The 26,042-nt window shown below is 39.5% G+C and overlaps 2 protein-coding genes across 4 annotated transcripts in view; one reads left to right on the top strand and one right to left on the bottom strand.

Moving 5' to 3' along the window:
* tbc1d4 (TBC1 domain family, member 4) overlaps nucleotides 1-26,042 on the top strand; it is a 248,987-nt gene that overhangs the window by 167,743 nt on the left and 55,202 nt on the right. The window lies entirely within an intron of this gene.
* LOC139539195 (alpha-actinin-2-like) overlaps nucleotides 1-26,042 on the bottom strand; it is a 55,162-nt gene that overhangs the window by 17,127 nt on the left and 11,993 nt on the right. Inside the window, exons 2-5 of the mRNA XM_071342095.1 lie at nucleotides 14,771-14,885; nucleotides 14,154-14,273; nucleotides 8,678-8,764; nucleotides 5,740-5,827 (exon numbers count right to left, since the gene is read on the bottom strand). Of these exons, the coding sequence (XP_071198196.1) occupies nucleotides 5,740-5,827; nucleotides 8,678-8,764; nucleotides 14,154-14,273; nucleotides 14,771-14,885 (410 nt within the window). The remainder of the gene's footprint in view (nucleotides 1-5,739; nucleotides 5,828-8,677; nucleotides 8,765-14,153; nucleotides 14,274-14,770; nucleotides 14,886-26,042) is intronic.

The raw sequence follows: 26,042 nt of genomic DNA, 5'->3' as shown, positions 1-26,042 counted from the left end.
TTAGGATAATTAACATGGCAGGTTAGGATAATTAACATGGCAGGTTAGGATAATTAACATAGCAGGTTAGGATAATTAACATAGCAGGTTAGGATAATTAACATGGCAGGTTAGGATAATTAACATGGCAGGTTAGGATAATTAACATAGCAGGTTAGGATAATTAACATAGCAGGTTAGGATAATTAGGTTAAGATTAGGAGAATTAACATAGCAGGTTAGGATAATTAACATAGCAGGTTAGGATAATTAACATAGCAGGTTAGGAGAATTAACATAGCAGGTTAGGATAATTAACATAGCAGGTTAGGATAATTAACATGGCAGGTTAGGATAATTAACATAGCAGGTTAGGATAATTAACATGGCAGGTTAGGATAATTAACATAGCAGGTTAGGATAATTAACATAGCAGGTTAGGATAATTAACATGGCAGGTTAGGATAATTAACATAGCAGGTTAGGATAATTAACATGGCAGGTTAGGATAATTAACATGGCAGGTTAGGACATAGCAGGTTAGGATAATTAACATAGCAGGTTAGGATAATTAACATAGCATGTTAGGATAATTAACATAGCAGGTTAGGATAATTAACATGGCAGGTTAGGATAATTAACATGGCAGGTTAGGACATAGCAGGTTAGGATAATTAACATAGCAGGTTAGTATAATTAACATAGCAGGTTAGGATAATTCACATGGCAGGTTAGGATAATTAACATAGCAGGTTAGGATAATTAACGTGGCAGGTTAGGATAATTAACATGGCAGGTTAGGATAATTAACGTGGCAGGTTAGGATAATTAACATAGCAGGTTAGGATAATTAACATAGCATGTTAGGATAATTAACATAGCAGGTTAGGATAATTAACATATCAGGTTAGGATAATTAACATGGCAAGTTAGGATAATTAACATAGCAGGTTAGGATAATTAACGTGGCAGGTTAGGATAATTAACATAGCAGGTTAGAATACTTAACATAACAGGTTAGTATAATAAACATGGCAGGTTGGGATAATTAACATAACAGGTTAGGATAATTAACGTGGCAGGTTAGGATAATTAACATAGCAGGTTAGGATAATTAACATAACAGGTTAGGATAATTAACGTGGCAGGTTAGGATAATTAACACAGCAGGTTAGTATAATAAACATAGCAGGTTAGGATAATTAACATAGCAGGTTAGGATAATTAACATGGCAGGTTAGGATAATTAACATAGCAGCTTAGGATAATTAACATAGCAGATTAGGATAATTAACATAGCAGATTAGGATAATTAACATAGCAGGTTAGGACATAGCAGGTTAGTATAATTAACATAGCAGGTTAGGATAATTAACATAGCAGATTAGGATAATTAACATAGCAGGTTAGGATAATTAACATAGCAGGTTAGGACATAGCAGGTTAGTATAATTAACATAGCAGGTTAGGATAATTAACATAGCAGGTTAGGATAATTAACATAGCAGATTAGGATAATTAACATAGCAGGTTAGGATAATTAACATAGCAGGTTAGGATAATTAACATAGCAGATTAGGATAATTAACATAGCAGGTTAGGACATAGCAGGTTAGTATAATTAACATAGCAGGTTAGGATAATTAACATAGCAGATTAGGATAATTAACATATCAGGTTAGGATAATTAACATGGCAAGTTAGGATAATTAACATAGCAGGTTAGGATAATTAACGTGGCAGGTTAGGATAATTAACATAGCAGGTTAGGATAATTAACATAGCAGGTTAGGACATAGCAGGTTAGGATAATTAACATAGCAGGTTAGGATAATTAACATAGCAGATTAGGATAATTAACATAGCAGGTTAGGACATAGCAGGTTAGGATAATTAACATAGCAGGTTAGGATAATTAACATAGCAGATTAGGATAATTAACATAGCAGGTTAGGACATAGCAGGTTAGTATAATTAACATAGCAGGTTAGGATAATTAACATAGCAGATTAGGATAATTAACATAGCAGGTTAGGACATAGCAGGTTAGTATAATTAACATAGCAGGTTAGGATAATTAACATAGCAGGTTAGGATAATTAACATAGCAGATTAGGATAATTAACATAGCAGGTTAGGACATAGCAGGTTAGGATAATTAACATATCAGGTTAGGATAATTAACATGGCAAGTTAGGATAATTAACATAGCAGGTTAGGATAATTAACGTGGCAGGTTAGGATAATTAACATAGCAGGTTAGAATACTTAACATAACAGGTTAGTATAATAAACATGGCAGGTTGGGATAATTAACATAACAGGTTAGGATAATTAACGTGGCAGGTTAGGATAATTAACATAGCAGGTTAGGATAATTAACATAACAGGTTAGGATAATTAACATAGCAGGTTAGGATAATTAACATAACAGGTTAGGATAATTAACGTGGCAGGTTAGGATAATTAACATAGCATGGTAGGATAATTAACATAGCAGGTTAGGATAATTAACATAACAGGTTAGGATAATTAACATAGCAGGTTAGGATAATTAACATAGCAGGTTAGGATAATTAACATAACAGGTTAGGATAATTAACGTGGCAGGTTAGGATAATTAACATAGCATGGTAGGATAATTAACATAGCAGATTAGGATAATTAACATAGCAGGTTAGGATAATTAACATAGCAGGTTAGTATAATAAACATGGCAGGTTAGGATAATTAACATAACAGGTTAGGATAATTAACATGGCAGGTTAGTATAATTAACATAGCAGGTTAGTATAATTAACATAGCAGGTTAGGTGATTTAAGATAGCAGGTTAGGACAATTAACATAGCAGGTTAGGTGATTTAAGATAGCAGGTTAGGACAATTAACATGGCTGGTTAGGATAATGAGGTTAAGGTTAGGAGGATGAGGTTAAGGTTAGGATAATTAACATAACAGGTTAGGATAATTAACATAGCAGGTTAGGATAATTAACATAGCAGGTTAGGATAATTAACATAGCAGATTATGATAATTAACATAGCAGGTTAGGATAATTAACATAGCAGGTTAGGATAATTAACACAGCAGGTTAGGTGATTTAAGATAGCAGGTAAGGAGAATGAGGTTAAGGTTAGGAGAATGAGGTTAAGGTTAGGAGAATGAGGTTAAGGTTAGGAAAAGGGTTAGCTACAACGCTACAGTTGTCAACAGCTGTTGTTCCCGACGCGACCACTAGTTGGCGCTGTAGGCCTACTCCATCTAGCCACAACCGGTAGAAAGGTAAACAAACCATGTCTGGTGACAAATCATCAGTAAAGAGTACAACCCTTTATAGTAGACTGCTCTGTCCAATCAAATGGATGGGTGTGCTTCTCCAGACTGACATCCTTGCACTGTGATTGGTCCAATCAAATGGATGGTTGTGCTTCTCCAGACTGACATCCATGCACTGTGATTGGTCCAATCAAATGGATGGGTGTGCTTCTCCAGACTGACATCAAGGCACTTTGATTGGTCCAATCAAATGGATGGGTGTGCTTCTCCAGACTGACATCAAGGCACTTTGATTGGTCCAATCAAATGGATGGGTGTGCTTCTCCAGACTGACATCAAGGCACTTTGATTGGTCCAATCAAATGGATGGGTGTGGTTCTCCAGACTGACATCAAGGCACTTTGATTGGTCCAATCAAATGGATGGGTGTGCTTCTCCAGACTGACATCCATGCACTGTGATTGGTCCAATCAAATGGATGGGTGTGCTTCTCCAGACTGACATCAAGGCACTTTGATTGGTCCAATCAAATGGATGGGTGTGCTTCTCCAGACTGACATCAAGGCACTTTGATTGGTCCAATCAAATGGATGGGTGTGCTTCTCCAGACTGACATCAAGGCGCTGTGATTGGTCCGGGAAGAGGCTTCTACCCAGCAGTTAAAGGCCCAGTGCAGCCGTTTTTATATCAATATCAAATCTTTTCTGGGTAACAATTAAGAACCTTACTGTACTAGTTTTCCATTGAAATGGACAAAATATACATTTTTTGTTGTTGCAAAAAAAAAATATTCTCAAGCAGATTTTGTCTAGGACTCTCTGTGAATGGTCTGACTGAGGAGGAGGAAAACTGGAAACTAGCTGTTGGTAGTTACCAAACCTATTGGTAGATAGGTTTGGAACTCTCTTTCTAATTGGTCTGTTAAACCAATTTACCGCCTGGTGATGTCACCAGGCAAGCCGAGACTCCCGCCCATGTAAAACCTGCTGATGAGAAGGTTCTGTGTAGATTGTACTTTCAACCAATCAACTAGCAGGAAATAATACTGATCAAATGTTTTCACACTTTTACAGTGTTAGTTTCATCAGCTGTTGTACAATATGATACAAAACACAGGGGGGGAAAAACTACATTTTGACTGCATTGGGCCTTTATCAGATTTAATCACAACCAACGAATGGCAAAGCAGAGTCTTTTTAAAGACCTGATCTTAAATGGGGAAACGTAAGCATTTATTGGACTGGCTGGACTGCTGATTAACATTGAATTAACACGCATCTCTCTCTCCTCCTCTTTCCCTCTTTCCCTCTTTCCCTCCCTCTCTCTCCTCCTCTTTCCCTCTTTCCCTCTTTCCCTCCCTCTCTCTTTCTCCTTTTCCTCCTATTTCCCTCCCTCTCTCTATCTCCTCCTCTTTCCCTCCCTCTCTCTATCTCCTCCTCTTTCCCTCCCTCTCTCTATCTCCTCCTCTTTCCCTCCCTCTCTCTATCTCCTCCTCTTTCCCTCCCTCTCTCTATCTCCTCCTCTTTCCCTCCCTCTTTCTCTCTCCTCCTCTTTCCCTCCCTCTTTCTCTCTCCTCCTCTTTCCCTACCTCTCTCTATCTCCTCCTCTTTCCCTCCCTCTTTCTCTCTCCTCCTCTTTCCCTCCCTCTCTCTATCTCCTCCTCTTTCCCTCCCTCTTTCTCTCTCCTCCTCTTTCCCTCCCTCTCTCTATCTCCTCCTCTTTCCCTCCCTCTCTCTATCTCCTCCTCTTTCCCTCCCTCTCTCTATCTCCTCCTCTTTCCCTCCCTCTTTCTCTCTCCTCCTCTTTCCCTCCCTCTCCCCCCCCCCTTCTTTCCCTCTTTCCCTCTTTCCCTCCCTCTCTCTCTGTCCGTTTCCTCCTCTTTCCCTCCCTCTCTCTATCTCCTCCTCTTTCCCTCCCTCTCTCTATCTCCTCCTCTTTCCCTCCCTCTCTCTATCTCCTCCTCTTTCCCTCCCTCTTTCTCTCTCCTCCTCTTTCCCTCCCTCTATCTCCTCCTCTTTCCCTCCCTCTTTCTCTCTCCTCCTCTTTCCCTCCCTCTCTCTATCTCCTCCTCTTTCCCTCCCTCTTTCTCTCTCCTCCTCTTTCCCTCCCTCTCTCTATCTCCTCCTCTTTCCCTCCCTCTTTCTCTCTCCTCCTCTTTCCCTCCCTCTCTCTTTCTCCTTTTCCTCCTCTTTCCCTCCCTCTCTCTATCTCCTCCTCTTTCCCTCCCTCTCTCTCTCTCCTCCTCTTTCCCTCCCTCCTTTTCCCCTCTCTCTCTCTCTCTCTCTCTCTTTGCAGGCAGAGAAGGGGAATGTACATGTCTGAAGGATTAAAAACACATCACTGACAAAATGTTGATTCCTTTACTTTGCATTCAGAAATGTATTTTTAAACCCTTTTTATAAAATATTAAAAACACAGACACAAATAGACAACCATTTACAAGGCTGTGATGGGTCTTGAATCTCACTCAGTAAATGGACTCACTTGACATGGAAGTTCTGGATATTGACATTCCTGTAGGGGGCAGTCTTTCTCTGGCACCATAGAAGAAGACCCTCCTTAGCAGAGGTTTCTACAGGAGAGAACATTGTGTTGTTTATTGTGTGACAACCGTAGAGTCCTGGCTCTATCAAACACTCTGAAGATCCATGTTATGTGCTGTAAGCTGTTATTCTACGACAGCCACATTCATTACGGGACGGTTTCCCAGACACAGACTAGTCCAGGACTAAGATGCACTTTTAATGGAGAATCTCACATTGATGCTTTTTGGTCCAAGACTAGTCTGAAATCTGGGTGCAGGAAACTGGCCTGATGTGTTCTAATGTCTAATTCATGAAACTGGCCTGATGTGTTCTAATGTCTAATTCATGAAACTGGCCTGATGTGTTCTAATGTCTAATTCATGAAACTGGCCTGATGTGTTCTAATGTCTAATTCATGAAACTGGCCTGATGTGTTCTAATGTCTAATTCATGAAACTGGCCTGATGTGTTCTAATGTCTAATTCAGGAAACTGGCCTGATGTGTTCTAATGTCTAATTCATGAAACTGGCCTGATGTGTTCTAATGTCTAATTCATGAAACTGGCCTGATGTGTTCTAATGTCTAATTGATGAAAATGGCCTGATGTGTTCTAATGTCTAATTCATGAAAATGGCCTGATGTGTTCTAATGTCTAATTCATGAAACTGGCCTGATGTGTTCTAATGTCTAATTCATGAAACTGGCCTGATGTGTTCTAATGTCTAATTCATGAAACTGGCCTGATGTGTTCTAATGTCTAATTCATGAAACTGGCCTGATGTGTTCTAATGTCTAATTCATGAAAATGGCCTGATGTGTTCTAATATCTAATTAATGAAACTGGCCTGATGTGTTCTAATGTCTAATTCAGGAAACTGGCCTGATGTGTTCTAATGTCTAATTCAGGAAACTGGCCTGATGTGTTCTAATATCTAATTCATGAAACTGGCCTGATGTGTTCTAATGTCTAATTCAGGAAACTGGCCTGATGTGTTCTAATATCTAATTCATGAAACTGGCCTGATGTGTTCTAATGTCTAATTAATGAATAGCACATACAGTCCAATAGGACCTGGTGTTAGAGGTTTTCCTCCCATATAACTACCTGACTATATTAACTAACCTTCCATGGAGATAACATACTATACATACCACTATAACTACATGACTGTATTAACTAACCTTCCATGGAGATAACATACTATACACTATAACTACCTGACTGTATTAACTAACCTTCCATGGAGATAACATACTATACACTATAACTACATGACTATATTAACTAACCTTCCATGGAGATAACATACTATACACTATAACTACATGACTATATTAACTAACCTTCCATGGAGATAACATACTATACATACCACTATAACTACATGACTATATTAACTAACCTTCCATGGAGATAACATACTATACACTATAACTACCTGACTGTATTAACTAACCTTCCATGGAGATAACATACTATACACTATAACTACATGACTATATTAACTAACCTTCCATGGAGATAACATACTATACATACCACTATAACTACATGACTATATTAACTAACCTTCCATGGAGATAACATACTATACACTATAACTACATGGCTATATTAACTAACCTTCCATGGAGATAACATACTATACATACCACTATAACTACATGGCTATATTAACTAACCTTCCATGGAGATAACATACTATACACTATAACTACCTGACTGTATTAACTAACCTTCCATGGAGATAACATACTATACACTATAACTACATGACTATATTAACTAACCTTCCATGGAGATAACATACTATACACTATAACTACCTGACTGTATTAACTAACCTTCCATGGAGATAACATACTATACACTATAACTACATGACTATATTAACTAACCTTCCATGGAGATAACATACTATACACTATAACTACCTGACTGTATTAACTAACCTTCCATGGAGATAACATACTATACATACCACTATAACTACATGACTGTATTAACTAACCTTCCATGGAGATAACATACTATACACTATAACTACCTGACTGTATTAACTAACCTTCCATGGAGATAACATACTATACACTATAACTACATGACTATATTAACTAACCTTCCATGGAGATAACATACTATACATACCACTATAACTACATGACTATATTAACTAACCTTCCATGGAGATAACATACTATACATACCACTATAACTACATGACTGTATTAACTAACCTTCCATGGAGATAACATACTATACACTATAACTACATGACTATATTAACTAACCTTCCATGGAGATAACATACTATACACTATAACTACATGGCTATATTAACTAACCTTCCATGGAGATAACATACTATACACTATAACTACCTGACTGTATTAACTAACCTTCCATGGAGATAACATACTATACACTATAACTACATGACTGTATTAACTAACCTTCCATGGAGATAACATACTATACATACCACTATAACTACATGGCTATATTAACTAACCTTCCATGGAGATAACATACTATACACTATAACTACATGACTATATTAACTAACCTTCCATGGAGATAACATACTATACATAATACTATAATTACATGACTATATTAACTAACCTTCCATGGAGATAACATACTATACACTATAACTACCTGACTGTATTAACTAACCTTCCATGGAGATAACATACTATACACTATAACTACATGACTATATTAACTAACCTTCCATGGAGATAACATACTATACACTATAACTACATGACTATATTAACTAACCTTCCATGGAGATAACATACTATACACTATAACTACCTGACTATATTAACTAACCTTCCATGGAGATAACATACTATACACTATAACTACATGACTATATTAACTAACCTTCCACTGAGATGTCTTGGATGGCGAATCGCAGGATGATGGTCCAGATCATTCCCAGAGTCATCTTAATGTTTCCATCCACAATCTCTGCAGGAGAAACAGGTCAGTAATGCAGTAGTCGTGGATGTTTCCATCCACAATCTCTGCAGGAGAAACAGGTCAGTAACGCAGTAGTCATGGATGTTTCCATCCACAATCTCTGCAGGAGAAACAGGTCAGTAATACAGTAGTCATGGGAGAAGTCCTGGTCTTTATCAACCAGGTCCGTGTGTTTTCTATTCCTCCATTAAGTTTGTCTTATTGGATGGTCTCTATAATATACTGTAATACAAATTACAAGCAATATTAAATGTCACACAGAATACATAAATAAATGCTATAGCATTCTATGGTATAAATACTACAGTATTCTATGGTATAAATACTATAGTATTCGCTGTAGTGGTTCTGTGGACTAAAGTCCACAAAAACCCTGCAGTGAATACTATAGTATTTACTGTAGTATTCAGTAATACTTACAGTTACCATAGTATAAAAAAAAAAGAAAACTGTAGTATACAGTATAGTAATTACTGCTGTGTTTTGGCAGATACTGTAGATGTCGATGCTCTCCCCGTTCTGTTTGTACTCCAGTTTTTTTGTGGACTGTAGTAGAACTATAATATACCTTCAGCTGTGGTAAATAGAACTATAATATACCTTCAGTTGTGGTGAAATAGAACTATAATATACCTTCAGCTGTGGTGAAATAGAACTATAATATACCTTCAGCTGTGGTGAAATAGAACTATAATATACCTTCAGCTGTGGTGAAATAGAACTATAATACACCTTCAGCTGTGGTGTAATAGAACTATAATATACCTTCAGCTGTGGTGAAATAGAACTATAATATACCTTCAGCTGTGGTGAAATAGAACTATAATATACCTTCAGCTGTGGTGAAATAGAACTATAATATACCCTTCAGCTGTGGTGTAATAGAACTATAATATACCTTCAGCTGTGGTGAAATAGAACTATAATATACCTTCAGCTGTGGTGAAATAGAACTATAATATACCTTCAGCTGTGGTGAAATAGAACTATAATATACCTTCAGCTGTGGTGAAATAGAACTATAATATACCTTCAGCTGTGGTGAAATAGAACTATAATATACCTTCAGCTGTGGTAAATAGAACTATAATATACCTTCAGCTGTGGTGTAATAGAACTATAATATACCTTCAGCTGTGGTGTAATAGAACTATAATATACCTTCAGCTGTGGTGAAAAAGAACTATAATATACCTTCAGCTGTGGTGAAATAGAACTATAATATACCTTCAGCTGTGGTGAAATAGAACTATAATATACCTTCAGCTGTGGTGAAATAGAACTATAATATACCTTCAGCTGTGGTGAAATAGAACTATAATATACCTTCAGCTGTGGTAAATAGAACTATAATATACCTTCAGCTGTGGTGAAATAGAACTATAATATACCTTCAGCTGTGGTGAAATAGAACTATAATATACCTTCAGCTGTGGTGTAATAGAACTATAATATACCTTCAGCTGTGGTGAAATAGAACTATAATATACCTTCAGCTGTGGTGAAATAGAACTATAATATACCTTCAGCTGTGGTGAAAAACTATAATACACCTTCAGCTGTGGTGAATAGAACTATAATATACCTTCAGCTGTGGTGAAATAGAACTATAATATACCTTCAGCTGTGGTGAAATAGAACTATAATATACCTTCAGCTGTGGTGAAATAGAACTATAATATACCTTCAGCTGTGGTGAAATAGAACTATAATATACCTTCAGCTGTGGTGAAATAGAACTATAATATACCTTCAGCTGTGGTGAAATAGAACTATAATATACCTTCAGCTGTGGTGAAATAGACTATAATATACCTTCAGCTGTGGTGGAATAGAACTATAATATACCTTCAGCTGTGGTGAAATAGAACTATAATATACCTTTAGCTGTGGTGAAATAGAACTATAATATACCTTCAGCTGTTGTGAAATAGAACTATAATATACCTTCAGCTGTGGTGAAATAGAACTATAATATACCTTCAGCTGTGGTGAAATAGAACTATAATATACCTTCAGCTGTGGTGAAATAGAACTATAATATACCTTCAGCTGTTGTGAAATAGAACTATAATATACCTTCAGCTGTGGTGTAATAGAACTATACTATACCTTCAGCTGTGGTGAAATAGAACTATAATATACCTTCAGCTGTGGTGAAATAGAACTATAATATACCTTCAGCTGTGGTGAAATAGAACTATAATATACCTTCAGCTGTTGTGAAATAGAACTATAATATACCTTCAGCTGTGGTGAAATAGAACTATAATATACCTTCAGCTGTGGTGAAATAGAACTATAATATACCTTCAGCTGTGGTGAAATAGAACTATAATATACCTTCAGCTGTGGTGAAATAGAACTATAATATACCTTCAGCTGTGGTGAAAAGAACTATAATATACCTTCAGCTGTGGTGGAATAGAACTATAATATACCTTCAGCTGTGGTGAAATAGAACTATAATATACCTTCAGCTGTGGTGAAATAGAACTATAATATACCTTCAGCTGTGGTGAAATAGAACTATAATATACCTTCAGCTGTGGTGGAATAGAACTATAATATACCTTCAGCTGTGGTGAAATAGAACTATAATATACCTTCAGCTGTGGTGAAATAGAACTATAATATACCTTCAGCTGTGGTGAAATAGAATTATAATATACCTTCAGCTGTGGTGAAATAGAACTATAATACACCTTCAGCTGTGGTGTAATAGAACTATAATATACCTTCAGCTGTGGTGAAATAGAACTATAATATACCTTCAGCTGTGGTGAAATAGAACTATAATATACCTTCAGCTGTGGTGAAATAGAACTATAATATACCTTCAGCTGTGGTGAAATAGAACTATAATATACCTTCAGCTGTGGTGGAATAGAACTATAATATACCTTCAGCTGTGGTGAAATAGAACTATAATATACCTTCAGCTGTGGTGAAATAGAACTATAATATACCTTCAGCTGTGGTGAAATAGAACTATAATATACCTTCAGCTGTGGTGGAATAGAACTATAATATACCTTCAGCTGTGGTGAAATAGAACTATAATATACCTTCAGCTGTGGTGAAATAGAACTATAATATACCTTCAGCTGTGGTGAAATAGAACTATAATATACCTTCAGCTGTGGTGAAATAGAACTATAATATACCTTCAGCTGTGGTGAAATAGAACTATAATATACCTTCAGCTGTGGTGAAATAGAACTATAATATACCTTCAGCTGTGGTGAAATAGAACTATAATATACCTTCAGCTGTGGTGTAATAGAACTATAATATACCTTCAGCTGTGGTGTAATAGAACTATAATATACCTTCAGCTGTGGTGTAATAGAACTATAATATACCTTCAGCTGTGGTGAAATAGAACTATAATATACCTTCAGCTGTGGTGTAATAGAACTATAATATACCTTCAGCTGTGGTGAAATAGAACTATAATATACCTTCAGCTGTGGTGGAATAGAACTATAATATACCTTCAGCTGTGGTGAAATAGAACTATAATATACCTTCAGCTGTGGTGAAAAAGAACTATAATATACCTTCAGCTGTGGTGAAAAATAACTATAATATACCTTCAGCTGTGGTGAAATAGAACTATAATATACCTTCAGCTGTGGTGAAAAAGAACTATAATATACCTTCAGCTGTGGTGAAATAGAACTATAATATACCTTCAGCTGTGGTGAAATAGAACTATAATATACCTTCAGCTGTGGTGAAAAAGAACTATAATATACCTTCAGCTGTGGTGAAATAGAACTATAATATACCTTCAGCTGTGGTGAAATAGAACTATAATATACCTTCAGCTGTGGTGAAAAATAACTATAATATACCTTCAGCTGTGGTGAAATAGAACTATAATATACCTTCAGCTGTGGTGAAATAGAACTATAATATACCTTCAGCTGTGGTGAAAAAGAACTATAATATACCTTCAGCTGTGGTGAAATAGAACTATAATATACCTTCAGCTGTGGTGAAATAGAACTATAATATACCTTCAGCTGTGGTGAAAAAGAACTATAATATACCTTCAGCTGTGGTGAAATAGAACTATAATATACCTTCAGCTGTGGTGAAATAGAACTATAATATACCTTCAGCTGTGGTGAAAAAGAACTATAATATACCTTCAGCTGTGGTGAAATAGAACTATAATATACCTTCAGCTGTGGTGAAATAGAACTATAATATACCTTCAGCTGTGGTGAAATAGAACTATAATATACCTTCAGCTGTTGTGAAATAGAACTATAATATACCTTCAGCTGTGGTGAAATAGAACTATAATATACCTTCAGCTGTGGTGAAATAGAACTATAATACACCTTCAGCTGTGGTGTAATAGAACTATAATATACCTTCAGCTGTGGTGAAATAGAACTATAATATACCTTCAGCTGTGGTGAAATAGAACTATAATATACCTTCAGCTGTTGTGAAATAGAACTATAATATACCTTCAGCTGTGGTGAAATAGAACTATAATATACCTTCAGCTGTGGTGAAATAGAACTATAATATACCTTCAGCTGTGGTGAAATAGAACTATAATATACCTTCACTGTGGTGAAATAGAACTATAATATACCTTCAGCTGTGGTGAAATAGAACTATAATATACCTTCAGCTGTGGTGAAATAGAACTATAATACACCTGCAGCTGTGGTGTAATAGAACTATAATATACCTTCAGCTGTGGTGTAATAGAACTATAATATACCTGCAGCTGTGGTGTAATAGAACTATAATATACCTTCAGCTGTGGTGTAATAGAACTCTAATATACCTTCAGCTGTGGTGGAATATAACTATAATATACCTGCAGCTGTGGTGTAATAGAACTATAATATACCTTCAGCTGTGGTGAAATAGAACTATAATATACCTTCAGCTGTGGTGAAATAGAACTATAATATACCTTCAGCTGTGGTGAAATATAACTATAATATACCTTCAACTGTGGTGAAATAGATCTATAATATACCTTCAGCTGTGGTGAAATAGATCTATAATATACCTTCAGCTGTGGTGAAATAGAACTATAATACACCTTCAGCTGTGGTGTAATAGAACTATAATATACCTTCAGCTGTGGTGAAATAGAACTATAATATACCTTCAGCTGTGGTGAAATAGAACTATAATACACCTTCAGCTGTGGTGAAATAGAACTATAATATACCTTCAGCTGTGGTGAAATAGAACTATAATACACCTTCAGCTGTGGTGTAATAGAACTATAATATACCTTCAGCTGTGGTGAAATAGAACTATAATACACCTTCAGCTGTGGTGTAATAGAACTATAATACACCTTCAGCTGTGGTGAAATAGAACTATACTATACCTTCAGCTCCAATGGAGACCAGCTTGACTCCTTTGCTGGTGATGTACTCCAGAGCTTTGTTGACGTTGGCAATCTTGTGGAAGCGCATTTTCCCTCTGTCTGGTTTGGGAAGTCTTTCACCTGAGGAAGAGGAGACCTGTGGCTGTATTGACGTATCGGACACACCTTTCAGATTAGCTATCAGTGGGTACTAATAGCCACACACACACACACACACACACACACACACACACACACACACACACACACACACACAGGCACGTACACACAGATCTGCACACACACACACACACGTACACACACACACGCACGAACGCTCGCACGCACGCACACACACACACAAACACACACACACACACACACACACACACACACACACACACACACACACACACACACACACACACACACACACACACACACACACACACACAGGCACGTACACACAGATCTGCACACACACACACACACACGTACACACACACACGCACGAACGCTCGCACGCACGCACACACACACACACACACACACACAAACACACACACACACACACACACACACACACACACACACACACACACACACACACACACACACACACACGGTGTGAGATGTACCAGAAATGACTTCCAGCAGCAGCATGAGTTTCAGTCCGTTCCTGAAGTCCTCCTCAATGTTTTCGATCCCGGTCCCGGCCTTTCTCAGGTGAGAGTTGCACCAAGCTGTAAAGGTCTGAGCACAACAGATGGACGGGCTAAACAACGAGTCCAATCAATACTGGTTAGGCCGGTGCCCGACTCTTTCATGTTTCTTGGAGTTTTCTCTGTAATCAAAGCGATCTATGTCAACACTTTACCGTGTACAGTACACTGGGAAGGGCCTTGGTTGCACAGACAGCTGGCCATTCATTCAGACCCATGAATCGGTGGTCAGAGAGCGTTATTAGGGTATAATTTACCAGACAACGGACATGGCATGGAGTGATGGCTTTGAGCTCTATAACCTGTAGTTATAACAGAGGGTAGAGAGAGCAGTGTTTTCCTGTTATAACCTGTAGTTATAACCTGTAGTTATAGAGAGGGTAGAGAGAGCAGTGTTTTCCTGTTATAACCTGTAGTTATAACCTGTAGTTATAGAGGGTAGAGAGAGCAGTGTTTTCCTGTTATAACCTGTAGTTATAGAGGGTAGAGAGAGCAGTGTTTTCCTGTTATAACCTGTAGTTATAACAGAGGGGAGAGAGAGCAGTGTCTTCCTGTTATAACCTGTAGTTATAGAGGGTAGAGAGAGCAGTGTTTTCCTGTTATAACCTGTAGTTATAGAGGGTAGAGAGAGCAGTGTTTTCCTGTTATAACCTGTAGTTATAGAGGGTAGAGAGAGCAGTGTTTTCCTGTTATAACCTGTAGTTATAACAGAGGGTAGAGAGAGCAGTGTTTTCCTGTTATAACCTGTAGTTATAGAGGGTAGAGAGAGCAGTGTTTTCCTGTTATAACCTGTAGTTATAGAGGGTAGAGAGAGCAGTGTCTTCCTGTTATAACCTGTAGTTATAGAGGGTAGAGAGAGCAGTGTCTTCCTGTTATAACCTGTAGTTATAGAGGGTAGAGAGAGCAGTGTTTTCCTGTTATAACCTGTAGTTATAACAGAGGGTAGAGAGAGCAGTGTTTTCCTGTTATAACCTGTAGTTATAACAGAGGGGAGAGAGAGCAGTGTCTTCCTGTTATAACCTGTAGTTATAACAGAGGGTAGAGAGAGCAGTGTTTTCCTGTTATAACCTGTAGTTATAGAGGGTAGAGAGAGCAGTGTCTTCCTGTTATAACCTGTAGTTATAACAGAGGGTAGAGAGAGCAGTGTTTTCCTGTTATAACCTGTAGTTATAGAGGGTAGAGAGAGCAGTGTTTTCCTGTTATAACCTGTAGTTATAACAGAGGGTAGAGAGAGCAGTGTTTTCCTGTTATAACCTGTAGTTATAACAGAGGGTAGAGAGAGCAGTGTCTTCCTGTTATAACCTGTAGTTATAGAGGGTAGAGAGAGCAGTGTTTTTCTGTTATAACCTGTAGTTATAGAGGGTAGAGAGAGCAGTGTTTTCCTGTTATAACCTGTAGTTATAGAGGGTAGAGAGAGCAGTGTCTTCCTGTTATAACCTGTAGTTATAGAGGGTAGAGAGAGCAGTGTTTTCCTGTTATAACCTGTAGTTATAGAGGGTAGAGAGAGCAGTGTTTTCCTGTTATAACCTGTAGTTATAGAGGGTAGAGAGAGCAGTGTTTTCCTGTTATAACCTGTAGTTATAACAGAGGGTAGAGAGAGCAGTGTTTTCCTGTTATAACCTGTAGTTATAACAGAGGGTAGAGAGAGCAGTGTTTTCCTGTTATAACCTGTAGTTATAGAGGGTAGAGAGAGCAGTGTTTTCCTGTTATAACCTGTAGTTATAGAGGGTAGAGAGAGCAGTGTTTTCCTGTTATAACCTGTAGTTATAGAGGGTAGAGAGAGCAGTGTCTTCCTGTTATAACCTGTAGTTATAACAGAGGGTAGAGAGAGCAGTGTTTTCCTGTTATAACCTGTAGTTATAGAGGGTAGAGACAGCAGTGTTTTCCTGTTATAACCTGTAGTTATAGAGGGTAGAGAGAGCAGTGTTTTCCTGTTATAACCTGTAGTTATAGAGGGCAGAGAGAGCAGTGTTTTCCTGTTATAACCTGTAGTTATAGAGGGTAGAGAGAGCAGTGTCTTCCTGTTATAACCTGTAGTTATAGAGGGTAGAGAGAGCAGTGTTTTCCTGTTATAACCTGTAGTTATAGAGGGTAGAGAGAGCAGTGTTTTCCTGTTATAACCTGTAGTTATAACAGAGGGTAGAGAGAGCAGTGTTTTCCTGTTATAACCTGTAGTTATAGAGGGTAGAGAGAGCAGTGTCTTCCTGTTATAACCTGTAGTTATAGAGGGTAGAGAGAGCAGTGTCTTCCTGTTATAACCTGTAGTTATAGAGGGTAGAGAGAGCAGTGTTTTCCTGTTATAACCTGTAGTTATAACAGAGGGTAGAGAGAGCAGTGTTTTCCTGTTATAACCTGTAGTTATAACAGAGGGGAGAGAGAGCAGTGTCTTCCTGTTATAACCTGTAGTTATAACAGAGGGTAGAGAGAGCAGTGTTTTCCTGTTATAACCTGTAGTTATAGAGGGTAGAGAGAGCAGTGTCTTCCTGTTATAACCTGTAGTTATAACAGAGGGTAGAGAGAGCAGTGTTTTCCTGTTATAACCTGTAGTTATAGAGGGTAGAGAGAGCAGTGTTTTCCTGTTATAACCTGTAGTTATAACAGAGGGTAGAGAGAGCAGTGTTTTCCTGTTATAACCTGTAGTTATAACAGAGGGTAGAGAGAGCAGTGTCTTCCTGTTATAACCTGTAGTTATAGAGGGTAGAGAGAGCAGTGTTTTCCTGTTATAACCTGTAGTTATAGAGGGTAGAGAGAGCAGTGTTTTCCTGTTATAACCTGTAGTTATAGAGGGTAGAGAGAGCAGTGTCTTCCTGTTATAACCTGTAGTTATAGAGGGTAGAGAGAGCAGTGTTTTCCTGTTATAACCTGTAGTTATAGAGGGTAGAGAGAGCAGTGTTTTCCTGTTATAACCTGTAGTTATAGAGGGTAGAGAGAGCAGTGTTTCCTGTTATAACCTGTAGTTATAACAGAGGGTAGAGAGAGCAGTGTTTTCCTGTTATAACCTGTAGTTATAACAGAGGGTAGAGAGAGCAGTGTTTTCCTGTTATAACCTGTAGTTATAGAGGGTAGAGAGAGCAGTGTTTTCCTGTTATAACCTGTAGTTATAGAGGGTAGAGAGAGCAGTGTTTTCCTGTTATAACCTGTAGTTATAGAGGGTAGAGAGAGCAGTGTCTTCCTGTTATAACCTGTAGTTATAACAGAGGGTAGAGAGAGCAGTGTTTTCCTGTTATAACCTGTAGTTATAGAGGGTAGAGACAGCAGTGTTTTCCTGTTATAACCTGTAGTTATAGAGGGTAGAGAGAGCAGTGTTTTCCTGTTATAACCTGTAGTTATAGAGGGCAGAGAGAGCAGTGTTTTCCTGTTATAACCTGTAGTTATAGAGGGTAGAGAGAGCAGTGTCTTCCTGTTATAACCTGTAGTTATAGAGGGTAGAGAGAGCAGTGTTTTCCTGTTATAACCTGTAGTTATAGAGGGTAGAGAGAGCAGTGTTTTCCTGTTATAACCTGTAGTTATAACAGAGGGTAGAGAGAGCAGTGTTTTCCTGTTATAACCTGTAGTTATAGAGGGTAGAGAGAGCAGTGTTTTCCTGTTATAACCTGTAGTTATAACAGAGGGTAGAGAGAGCAGTGTTTTCCTGTTATAACCTGTAGTTATAGAGGGTAGAGAGAGCAGTGTTTTCCTGTTATAACCTGTAGTTATAACAGAGGGTAGAGAGAGCAGTGTTTTCCTGTTATAACCTGTAGTTATAGAGGGTAGAGAGAGCAGTGTTTTCCTGTTATAACCTGTAGTTATAACAGAGGGTAGAGAGAGCAGTGTTTTCCTGTTATAACCTGTAGTTATAGAGAGGGTAGAGAGAGCAGTGTTTTCCTGTTATAACCTGTAGTTATAGAGGGTAGAGAGAGCAGTGTTTTCCTGTTATAACCTGTAGTTATAACAGAGGGTAGAGAGAGCAGTGTTTTCCTGTTATAACCTGTAGTTATAACAGAGGGTAGAGAGAGCAGTGTTTTCCTGTTATAACCTGTAGTTATAACAGAGGGTAGAGAGAGCAGTGTTTTCCTGTTATAACCTGTAGTTATAGAGGGTAGAGAGAGCAGTGTTTTCCTGTTATAACCTGTAGTTATAGAGGGTAGAGAGAGCAGTGTTTTCCTGTTATAACCTGTAGTTATAGAGGGTAGAGAGAGCAGTGTTTTCCTGTTATAACCTGTAGTTATAACAGAGGGTAGAGAGAGCAGTGTTTTCCTGTTATAACCTGTAGTTATAGAGGGTAGAGAGAGCAGTGTTTTCCTGTTATAAACTGTAGTTATAGAGGGTAGAGAGAGCAGTGTTTTCCTGTTATAACCTGTAGTTATAGAGGGTAGAGAGAGCAGTGTCTTCCTGTTATAACCTGTAGTTATAGAGGGTAGAGAGAGCAGTGTCTTCCTGTTATAACCTGTAGTTATAGAGGGTAGAGAGAGCAGTGTTTTCCTGTTATAACCTGTAGTTATAGAGGGTAGAGAGAGCAGTGTCTTCCTGTTATAACCTGTAGTTATAGAGGGGAGAGAGAGCAGTGTTTTCCTGTTATAACCTGTAGTTATAACAGAGGGTAGAGAGAGCAGTGTTTTCCTGTTATAACCTGTAGTTATAGAGGGTAGAGAGAGCAGTGTTTTCCTGTTATAACCTGTAGTTATAGAGGGTAGAGAGAGCAGTGTTTTCCTGTTATAACCTGTAGTTATAGAGGGTAGAGAGAGCAGTGTTTTCCTGTTATAACCTGTAGTTATAACAGAGGGGAGAGAGAGCAGTGTTTTCCTGTTATAACCTGTAGTTATAACAGAGGGGAGAGAGAGCAGTGTTTTCCTGTTATAACCTGTAGTCATAGAGAGGGGAGAGAGAGCAGTGTTTTCCTGTTATAACCTGTAGTTATAACAGAGGGTAGAGAGAGCAGTGTTATAACCTGTAGTTATAACAGAGGGGAGAGAGAGCAGTGTTATAACCTGTAGTTATAACAGAGGGGAGAGAGAGCAGTGTTATAACCTGTAGTTATAACAGAGGGTAGAGAGAGCAGTGTTATAACCTGTAGTTATAACAGAGGGTAGAGAGAGCAGTGTTATAACCTGTAGTTATAACAGAGGGTAGAGAGAGCAGTGTTTTCCTGTTATAACCTGTAGTTATAACAGAGGGTAGAGAGAGCAGTGTTATAACCTGTAGTTATAACAGAGGGTAGAGAGAGCAGTGTTATAACCTGTAGTTATAACAGAGGGTAGAGAGAGCAGTGTTATGCCCTATAGTTATAACAGAGGGTAGAGAGAGCAGTGTTATAACCTGTAGTTATAACAGAGGGTAGAGAGAGCAGTGTTATAACCTATAGTTATAACAGAGGGGAGAGAGAGCAGAGTTTTCCTGTTATAACCTGTAGTTATAACAGAGGGGAGAGAGAGCAGTGTTATAACCTGTAGTTATAACAGAGGGTAGAGAGAGCAGTGTTATAACCTGTAGTTATAACAGAGGGGAGAGAGAGCAGTGTTATAACCTGTAGTTATAACAGAGGGGAGAGAGAGCAGTGTTATAACCTGTAGTTATAACAGAGGGTAGAGAGAGCAGTGTTATAACCTGTAGTTATAGAGGGTAGAGAGAGCAGTGTTATAACCTGTAGTTATAACAGAGGGTAGAGAGAGCAGTGTTATAACCTGTAGTTATAGAGGGTAGAGAGAGCAGTGTTATAACCTGTAGTTATAACAGAGGGTAGAGAGAGCAGTGTTATAACCTGTAGTTATAGAGGGTAGAGAGAGCAGTGTTATAACCTGTAGTTATAACAGAGGGTAGAGAGAGCAGTGTTATAACCTGTAGTTATAGAGGGTAGAGAGAGCAGTGTTATAACCTGTAGTTATAACAGAGGGTAGAGAGAGCAGAGTGAGTCTGCTTTTAGACCCTCCTGAAACCCTGAAACTACAGTCCATTCCTGTAACCCTCTGTCCTACTGGGCCAGGATTGGTCTGTTCTCCCTCCTGGCATGTCTCTATCTCTGTCCTACTGGGCCAGGATTGGTCTGTTCTCCCTCCTGGCATGTCTCTCTCCCTGTCAGACTGGGCCAGGATTGGTCTGTTCTCCCTCCTGGCATGTCTCTCTCCCTGTCCTACTGGGCCAGGATTGGTCTGTTCTCCCTCCTGGCATGTCTCTCTCCCTGTCAGACTGGGCCAGGATTGGTCTGTTCTCCCTCCTGGCATGTCTCTCTCCCTGTCCTACTGGGCCAGGATTGGTCTGTTCTCCCTCCTGGCATGTCTCTCTCCCTGTCCTACTGGGCCAGGATTGGTCTGTTCTCCCTCCTGGCATGTCTCTCTCCCTGTCAGACTGGGCCAGGGTTGGTCTGTTCTCCCTCCTGGCATGTCTCTCTCCCTGTCCTACTGGGCCAGGATTGGTCTGTTCTCCCTCCTGGCATGTCTCTCTCCCTGTCCTACTGGGCCAGGATTGGTCTGTTCTCCCTCCTGGCATGTCTCTCTCCCTGTCAGACTGGGCCAGGATTGGTCTGTTCTCCCTCCTGGCATGTCTCTCTCCCTGTCAGACTGGGCCAGGATTGACAAGGTCTGTTCTCCCTCCTGGCATGTCTCTCTCCCTGTCAGACTGGGCCAGGATTGACAAGGTCTGTTCTCCCTCCTGACATGTCTCTCTCCCTGCCTGTGTCCGCAGCACAGTGTATTTCACAAGGTGGTTGGATTTCAGCGCTGGCTGTAATTTATGAGTGTGACTGAAGTTGTCCCAGTTGTCATTGAAGGAACAAAGGTTTTGTACTCTTGTGTGTGTGGTTGTTTAGATTATAAATCTATTGACCTAGCTGGAAAAAAACAGACGGTACAGAGCACACGGTTGTGAAGGAGAACGCTGTACTGACAACCCTGTAAAAAGGGTTTGTTTACTGATGGTCAGAGCCTTTACAGTAGGATGCCGTAACAGCTGTCATAATAGACTATGAGCTTTATAAAACCATATGTTACACCTTTATTTAACGAGGCAAGTCAGTTAAGAACAAATTATTATTTACAATGACGGCCAAGGAACAGTGGGTTAACTACCTTGTTCATTGGCAGAATGACAGATTTTTACCTTGTCAGCTCAGGGATTCGATCCAGCAACCTTGCTCTAACCACTAGGCTACCTGCCTCCCATATGTTTCCTAGTACAAGGGAAACTAGTAACAGTAAATACCTACTCAGTACTGGAATAGTTTAATTAAGTGCATCAATCTAATATTTATTTTTTTGAAAATTCCTGTCACGTTGGTATGAAGGATCGGGAGACAGGCGCAGGAATGCGTAATAGGGTTTTTATTCAGTCCAAATTACGGCGTGCCGTGTAAAGGCACTGGGGGACGAAGACCAAACAAACACGCAACAAAAACACAGGGTAGAAACCCAAAACAAAAGAGCGAGGAATACCTGGAATAAATAACACAAACGCACGATGATTAACACACGGGACGAGACCCGTAATCATCTGTAAAATCCACAAGGGCACGAAAGCCCAAAACACACAGCACAGGTACTCACACGCACCAACGGACATTGTAACAATAATGGACAGCCCAATGGAAACCACAGAGCACACTTATACAAGCACTAATCCGTGGGACTAGAGGACAGGTGTGCGTAATGAAAGGTCCGGATTGATCCGTGACAATCTCCGTCAAAATCCATCAGTTTAAAGTAGAGATCTCTTTTTTTTTTGCATGGGCTGCGTCTCAATCCCGGGTATCTGCCTATGTCGGCCTTCCTCGTCTGTGGTGGAAGGTGGCTGAGCTACAGCGGTGTTTGTCAGACCAGGAAACGTCCCGGATATCGGTCTTCTCACAAAAACGTCTGTAGAGTCCGAACCGTTTGGGCTACAAACTAATGTGACCCCTCTATGGAAAGGGGAGACTCTCACGAACGCGTCTGAATGTTTAAAACATTAATGTAAGTATGGAGGTAGTTCTGTGCCAACAAGAAAAGGGTTAATAGCCAGAAGAGGACTGGCCACTCCTCTCTGGTTGGTTCCTCTCTAGGTTTCTTCCTAGGTTCTGGCCTTTCTAGGGAGTTTTTCCTAGCCACCGTGCTTCTACACCTGCATTGCTTGCTGTTTGGGGGTTTTAGGCTGGGTTTCTGTACAGCACTTTGAGATATCAGCTGATGTACGAAGGGCTATATAAATAAATTTGATTTTGATTTGATTTGATTAATACAGTCAGGTTCATAAGTATTTGGACAGTGACACAATGTGCATAATTTTGTCTCTGTATGCCGCCACAATGGATTTGAAACGAAACAATCAAGATGTGCCTTAAGTGTCGACTTTCATCATTAATTTAATTGTTTTGTCCAAATTATTGTATGAACTGTGTAGAAATTACAACCATTTTTACATACTGCAGCCACCCAATTTTAGGGGCTCAAAAGTAATCATAAATTAAATGAAGAGTTTTAATAGTTGGTTGCAAATCCTTTGCAGTCAATGACTTCCTGAAGTCTGGAACCCATAGACATCACCAGATGCTGGGTTTCTTCCCTGGTGATGCTCTGCCAGGCCTTTACTGCAGCTGTCTTCACTTCCTGCTTGTTCTTGGGGCGTTTTGTTCTGCCAGGGCTTTACTGCAGCTGTCTTCACTTCCTGCTTGTTCTTGGGGCGTTTTGCCTTCAGTTTTGCCTTCAGCAAATGAAATGCATGCTCAATTGGATTCTGGTCAGGTGATTGGTCCGTTGCGAAAACATTCCACTTCTTTGCCTTCAACAAGTATTGGGTTGCTTCGGGGTCGTTGTCCATCTGCACTGTGAACCGTCGTCCAATGAGTGTTGAAGCATTTGGCTGAATCTGAGCAGATAATAATATTACACCCTAAACACTTCAGAATTCATCCTGCTGCTTTTTTATCAGCAGTCACATCATCAATAAATACAAGGGAACCAGTTCCGTAGGCATCCATACATGCCCACGCCATAACACCTCCTCCTCCATGCTTCACAGATGAGGTGGTATGCTACTTCCCTTCTTCTTCTTCTTCTCTTCCCATCATTCTGGTACAAGTTGATCTTTGTCTCATCGGTCCATCGGTGTTCCTGAGCTCACCAGTGTCTTCTTTCTGTTTCAGAATGTACCAAATAGTTGATTTGGCCACACCTCGTGTTTTTGCCAACTCTGATGGGTTTGTTTTTGATTTTTCAGCCCAGTAATGGCTTGCTTCACTGGCAGTGACAGCTCTTTGGACTTCATATTGAGGGTTAACAGCAACAGATTCCAAATGCAAATACCACACTTGAAATCAACTCTAGACATTTAATCTGTTTACTTGTAAATGAACTAATGAGGGAATAACACACAGCTGGCCATGGAACAGCTGAGGAGCCAATTGTCCAATTACTTTTGGTTATTTAAAAAGGGGGGATCACATATAAAAAGTGTGGTAATTCCTACACCGTTCACCCGATTTGGATGTAAATACACTCAAATTAAAGCTGCTCATATTCATTATTTAATTTCAACTCCATAAATGCTGTGGTCGACAGCTAAAATAATAACAACTTGGTCAATGTCCAAATATTGATGGACCTGAAAAAAAATGAGTTTTCTTATATCTCCTAGATACAGTGGGGAGAACAAGTATTTGATACACTGCCGATTTTGCAGGTTTTCCTACTTACAAAGCATGTAGAGGTCTGTAATTTTTATCATAGGTACACTTCAACTATGAGAGACGGAATCTAAAACAAAAATCCAGAAAATCACATTGTATGATTTTTAAGTAATTAATTTGCATTTTATTGCATGACATAAGTATTTGATACATCAGAAAAGCAGAACTTAATATTTGGTACAGAAACCTTTGTTTGCAATTACAGAGATCATACGTTTCCTGTAGTTCTTGACTAGGTTTGCACACACTGCAGCAGGGATTTTGGCCCACTCCTCCCTACAGATCTTCTCCAGATCCTTCAGGTTTCGGGGCTGTCGCTGGGCAATACGGAGTTTCAGCTCCCTCCAAAGATTTTCTATTGGGTTCAGGTCTGGAGACTGGCTAGGCCACTCCAGGACCTTGAGATGCTTCTTACGGAGCCACTCCTTAGTTGCCATGGCTGTGTGCTTCGTGTCGTTGTCATGCTGGAAGACCCAGCCACGACCCATCTTCAATGCTCTTACTGAGGGAAGGAGGTTGTTGGCCAAGATCTCGCGATACATGGCCCCATCCATCCTCCCCTCAATACGGTGCAGTCGTCCTGTCCCCTTTGCAGAAAAGCATCCCCAAAGAATGATGTTTCCACCTCCATGCTTCACGGTTGGGATGGTGTTCTTGGGGTTGTACTCATACTTCTTCTTCCTCCAAACACGGCGAGTGGAGTTAGACCAAAAAGCTCTATTTTTGTCTCATCAGACCACATGACCTTCTCCCATTCCTCCTCTGGATCATCCAGATGGTCATTGGCAAACTTCAGACAGGCCTGGACATGCACTGGCTTAAGCAGGGGGACCTTGCGTGCGCTGCAGGATTTTAATCCATGACGGCGTAGTGTGTTACTAATGGTTTTCTTTGAGACTGTGGTCCCAGCTCTCTTCAGGTCATTGACCAGGTCCTGCCGTGTAGTTCTGGGGTGATCCCTCACCTTCCTCATGATCATTGATGCCCCACGAGGTGAAATCTTGCATGGAGCCCCAGACCGAGGGTGATTGACCGTCATCTTGAACTTCTTCCATTTTCTAATAATTGCGCCAACAGTTGTTTCCTTCTCACCAAGCTGCTTGCCTATTGTCCTGTAGCCCATCCCAGCCTTGTGCAGGTCTACAATTTTATCCCTGATGTCCTTACACAGCTCTCTGGTCTTGGCCATTGTGGAGAGGTTGGAATCTGTTTGATTGAGTGTGTGGACAGGTGTCTTTTATACAGGTAACGAGTTCAAACAGGTGCAGTTAATACAGGTAATGAGTGGAGAACAGGAGGGCTTCTTAAAGAAAAACTAACAGGTCTGTGAGAGCCGGAATTCTTACTGGTTGGTAGGTGATCAAATACTTAGGTCATGCAATAAAATGCAAATTAATTATTTAAAAATCATACAATGTGATTTTCTGGATTTTTGTTTTAGATTCCGTCTCTCACAGTTGAAGTGTACCTATGATAAAAATTACAGACCTCTACATGCTTTGTAAGTAGGAAAACCTGCAAAATCGGCAGTGTATCAAATACTTGTTCTCCCCACTG

The sequence above is a fragment of the Salvelinus alpinus genome, chromosome 14, assembly GCF_045679555.1.
Source record: "Salvelinus alpinus chromosome 14, SLU_Salpinus.1, whole genome shotgun sequence".
NCBI classification, from domain to species: domain Eukaryota; kingdom Metazoa; phylum Chordata; class Actinopteri; order Salmoniformes; family Salmonidae; genus Salvelinus; species Salvelinus alpinus.
Note: the sequence above shows the minus strand (reverse complement) of the source record. Positions and strands in the feature narration are given on the sequence as shown.